Source organism: Rhinopithecus bieti, unplaced genomic scaffold (assembly GCF_001698545.2).
Source record: "Rhinopithecus bieti isolate Rb0 unplaced genomic scaffold, ASM169854v2 scaffold_9, whole genome shotgun sequence".
Lineage (NCBI taxonomy): Eukaryota > Metazoa > Chordata > Mammalia > Primates > Cercopithecidae > Rhinopithecus > Rhinopithecus bieti.
This window is the reverse complement of record NW_016802955.1, coordinates 107,949-112,464: the sequence shown is the minus strand read 5'-3', so window position 1 is coordinate 112,464 and position 4,516 is coordinate 107,949. Positions and strand designations below refer to the sequence as shown.

Here is a 4,516-nt window from a genome sequence, read left to right as displayed (position 1 = left end):
TTATACAAACAAACTTCCTCAGCCAGCCTTTAGAATAAGAATAGCAAAACAATAGTTTGGAACTTTAGCTTCAGCTAATTTGAAGGGGCTATGCTGAAACTGAAAGGCAAGGAAAGGTCAGTTTTTTTCAATTTGTATATTTTTATAGGTGTAATTAGAGAAAAGAAACAAGAGCTCCAACCTTGTATGTTGGAACAGAAAAAGAGGAACTACTGAATTTTAATTCCTTGAAAACTCTGGAATGCATTAATTATATTAAATTCTCTTATATGTTATGTGGTTCACAAATCAAATTTTTCCTCCAAGTTTGAAGGACTGAGAGGCTTCTTAAAAATTCAATTAAAATGATGTAAAGATATGTCCACATTATGGATACGCTCCACTTAGAGACCTTTGCACTTGGCAGGAAAACTTTTCTCTTTTTATCTTAGTAGAGTTTAGGAAATGCTACCTTAATTTTTGCCTTGCTTCAATATTTCATGAGTGCCTCTCAATGCATAGTCTCCAAAAGTGTTAGATTACTGACATGATGCTATTTTACATGATGTGGATGATTTTATTTGTACGAGTTCTACATGTTGGAATTTTTATCTTTTCTTCTTTTACACTTGGAAAAAGATTGTAATGTACAAAATGATATTCCGATTTTTTTTATATAAACACACATCTCTTATACTGAGATCTAATGAGTAAAATATGTCCCCCAAAGTTTAGTATTATTACAAGAAATTATTCTTCACAATAATTACAGAATTCCCTTCTTCAAATAATGGACTTTTACTAACAGAAGGACAAAAATGTTTCCAAAGACACTGGGGTCCTTACATACGCAAATTAATAAAGCAAGTTTATTGTCTTATCAATGAAAGCATCCTCAAATTCCTCCATGCTTTATCTGTGTTCCCACATCATCACAAATCCACATCTATATGAGATCTTAGAGCTACAGAAAAATGCATGTTCAGAGTACATTTCAGACCAAAGTAGTAATTAACAGAAACATACTTCCTTCGTTTTGGTCCTCTTGGTATGCTATTACTTCCTTCAAAAATCAACATTTATATTGTCCTTAGGTTTTAAATAAAACAAAGAGGTACATATGTTCATAAGTATGTGATAACTGAAATATCAGACATCCAAATGTCATAACTGTTATTATTTTTAAAATTCTAACATAAGTGGCATGTTTTAAAACAAACATGCTATGTTGGTAAGCTATTTGTTCAAATGCTCATAAGTATATCTTGTTGAATGGCTGTAAATGTGTTTTGGTGCATTGGATGCTGTTTATATGCTTATATTTCTGTAACTAGGAAATAAAAAGAAACCACATCATTAATTGTCAGGCCCTCCATGTGACAGTACAACAACCGATAAGCCACTGGCTCAATTAAAGTGTGCAGGGCTTGTACCTGAAGAGTTTCGTTTTCATGACAGGATTTCTTCACAAATTTGGAGATGTTATGTAAATATTTAATAACTCTGCTGTGACAGGCCATGAGTACTGAGCAGAACTTGACTACAAGATTTAAATAAATATCAAGCCTGGGAGTTGTTAAATATTGAACATCATTATGATTGTGGTGTTTCAACAAACAATCATTAAAAGGTAGTGCAAATCCAATCAAAGGAACATTTTTGATAAAGAAACAAAGATCTGGCATGTTTACATTTTGGAAAACAAAAATTAAACATCTCTGTTCAGTTATCCTAAATATTCTCCCTTCAGCTCCACCACCAACAAAAAAAGATTACCTTGGTTTGTAAAAATTAATAGCCTTATCAATTTCTGCAGAATTTGCTCTAGAGGCACAGCTCATACATGCATTGCCTTTACTATGATTAACTTTGGTGGTACTTTTCTCCGGTGCTGCCACGCACTGTTCTGGAAAGCCTGTCATCGTTTGTCTTCTGTTGTCTGTGTCACCTGAGTCCTTGTGCTTGACTTCCTCTACATGGTTTAAAGATGGATTTGCACCAGTAATTCTTTGGATATTTGAAGTGAAACATGCTGCCCAGGTGATGCTTTTGTTGCCCAAGTGACATTGAGAAGCAGGAATTCACTTCAGCATATCGGTTTCCCTCAACATGTCAAGAAATAGCAAAGCCAAATCCCAGATGTAGTCCGTTAATCCCACTGTCGCATAATAAACTATGTGGTCCCAGTAAACACAACCACCCATTAGTGCTAAGGAGAGGTGATAGAAAACATTTGTTAAAGGTGACACTGTTTTCTAAGTGATAACACTCTTTTGATCATGTGATTCATTTTGTTTGCTCAACAACATGGTATGTGTTTATCCCGAGAGGAAGGACTTCAATATATATTTACTTAGAGCTTTTAATTTATACTTCCTTTTTTTAAATTGGTGTCTTGTGATCTAAAATTAGCTGGTGAACATAGTATCTCACTCAAACTCTCTCAGCTGAGTTTTCAATAATCAGACCCACTGTTACCTGAAATTGAACAAACATCTGGAGACTTGGCTTTTTATTTCTTCCCTGGTGCTTTCCATCCATACCTAGAGAATAATTTTTGTTTTTTTTTTTTTATTGAGACAGAGTCTCGCTCTTTCACCCAGGCTGGAGTGCAGTGGCGCAATCTTAGCTCACTGCAACATCCACCTCCCAGGTTCAAGTGATTCTCCTGCCTCAGCCTCCCAAGTAGCTGGGATTACAGGCACCCACCAACACACCTGGTTAATTTTTGTATTTTTAGTAGAGATGGGGTTCCACCATGTTGGCCAGGCTGATTTTGAACTCCTGACCTCAAGTGATCCGCCTGCCTCGGCCTCCCAAAGTGCTGGCATTATAGGCATAAGCCACCATGCCCTGCCTAGAAAGTGATCCTTTTATTTCACGTATAGTCATATTAATTATTATTCCCCAAGCTGGAGTTAGGTTAATAATTTCATGTAAAAAATGAAGTTCAAATAGTCTTGACTGTAACCTTACTGAATAAAGAGTCTACACGAAAAGGAATTCTTTCGTGAAACCTGAGATTGTCAGAGCACTGCGTGTCACCAATAAGCTGGATATCATTTACACAAGGAATAAAAGGTCACGTGTCCTCTAAAATCCCACATTTGCTACAGACATTCTTCTTTCTATTCCTTTGTTTGTGCAGTAACTAGATACAGGTACAATGAGAGTGAATTAGTTTTCCCAGATGAGTGAGAAAAGTAAATGTTCCCCAAATGCCCAAAGCCAGATTTTCTGTCATTCTCTCTCTCTCTCTCTCTCTCTCTCTCTCTCTCTCTCTCTCTCTCTCTCAGAGAGAGGAAGCACTCTCTTTGGAAGAACTTAAGGATTGAAAATGATCCAGAAAAACTGCACGAATTGAAAATGATCCAGATTTTTAAAATTTGCCCTCACCTTGACAACACTAAAATTACAAGCAGCAGTCAACTTTTACAAGATACCCTTATTGTGTAACATTTATAGGCTGCCAAAAACATGCTAAAACTAATCAGATAACAAAGGTGAGGAGAAAACCTTCACCTGTCATGTAGCTAGCAGTGAATACACTTTTTATTTCCATGACATTTTCTGGCAGAAAGGGGTTGGCTTAAGGCGGATCGCACTAACCTTCAATTTGTCATAGCGCTCACTCAAAGCTGCCACCTGATGATCGCGGTGCCGCCCAACCAGTTTACACAAGGCACAGATTAACTGGTCATCGGTCACGCAGTACATATTCACCTTCTCATCCTCATGCTCCAAGCACATCAGCCCCCGGATGTGTGAGTCTGGAATTGGCTCAATCAGACGATGGCCTGTAAAGGGCTTCTTATTCGGGTGAGTGGCTTTCAGGCACTCGTCACAGTAGGATACTTCGCAAGTGACACAGGTCTTCACAGCGTCCTGGGCAGGATCCTGGTCACAAAACTGGCAGAGGACCTTCTCGGCGGAGGTCATGGTGTTGGCGTCAAAGGCCCGCTCCCGACGGGTCTCACTGGGAGAGTTGGGCCCGCTCACTGATGCTTTCTGGAACCTGTCGATGATGTTCTGTAAGGTGACGTTGCGCTTGAGACCGTCTAGACCTCGCTGGCTGAGGGTGATGACATGCCGGCAGGTGGGGCACTGGAAGGCGGTGATGGACTCCACGGACTCGTTGGTGGCACAGTGTGATACTAGGATGCGGTGGGCGCAGTTGAAGCAGAGGCTGTGTGCGCAGGGCAGTAGAAGAGGGTCCTCAAAGAGCTCCAGACAAATAGGGCAGGTCAGTTCTGACTCCAGTGTTTCCATCTTCAGGCAAAGCTCTCTTGTGTCATCAGCAAAACCCAAGGAAGCTGATCAACTATCTGGAAACAAGAATGTAAGATCTGATTAGGCACAGGGAGGCCAACCATGGGGGGGGTGTCAGCTTTGAATGCATCTCAGAATAATTCCAAACACAGGTCATGAAAGGGTAAGTGTGTGTACATTCCAAATAATTCTCTTTCTATTCACTGGGGAAAAAAGGAGGAAAAGCATCCTGAGCCATCATATACCAGTTAATATTTTCTCGAAGTTC

At 39.4% G+C, this 4,516-nt stretch overlaps 1 protein-coding gene across 3 annotated transcripts in view; it reads right to left on the bottom strand.

Annotated features, from left to right (window-relative positions):
* MID1 (midline 1) overlaps positions 1 to 4,516 on the bottom strand; it is a 200,952-nt gene that overhangs the window by 134,696 nt on the left and 61,740 nt on the right. For 2 of the 3 annotated variants that reach the window (XM_017858647.1, XM_017859321.1), the window contains exon 2: positions 3,589 to 4,304. In XM_017858647.1, the coding sequence (XP_017714136.1) occupies positions 3,589 to 4,248 (660 nt within the window). In that variant the 5' untranslated portion in view covers positions 4,249 to 4,304. The remainder of the gene's footprint in view (positions 1 to 3,588; positions 4,305 to 4,516) is intronic. The other variant, XM_017859982.1, reaches the window with a different exon arrangement.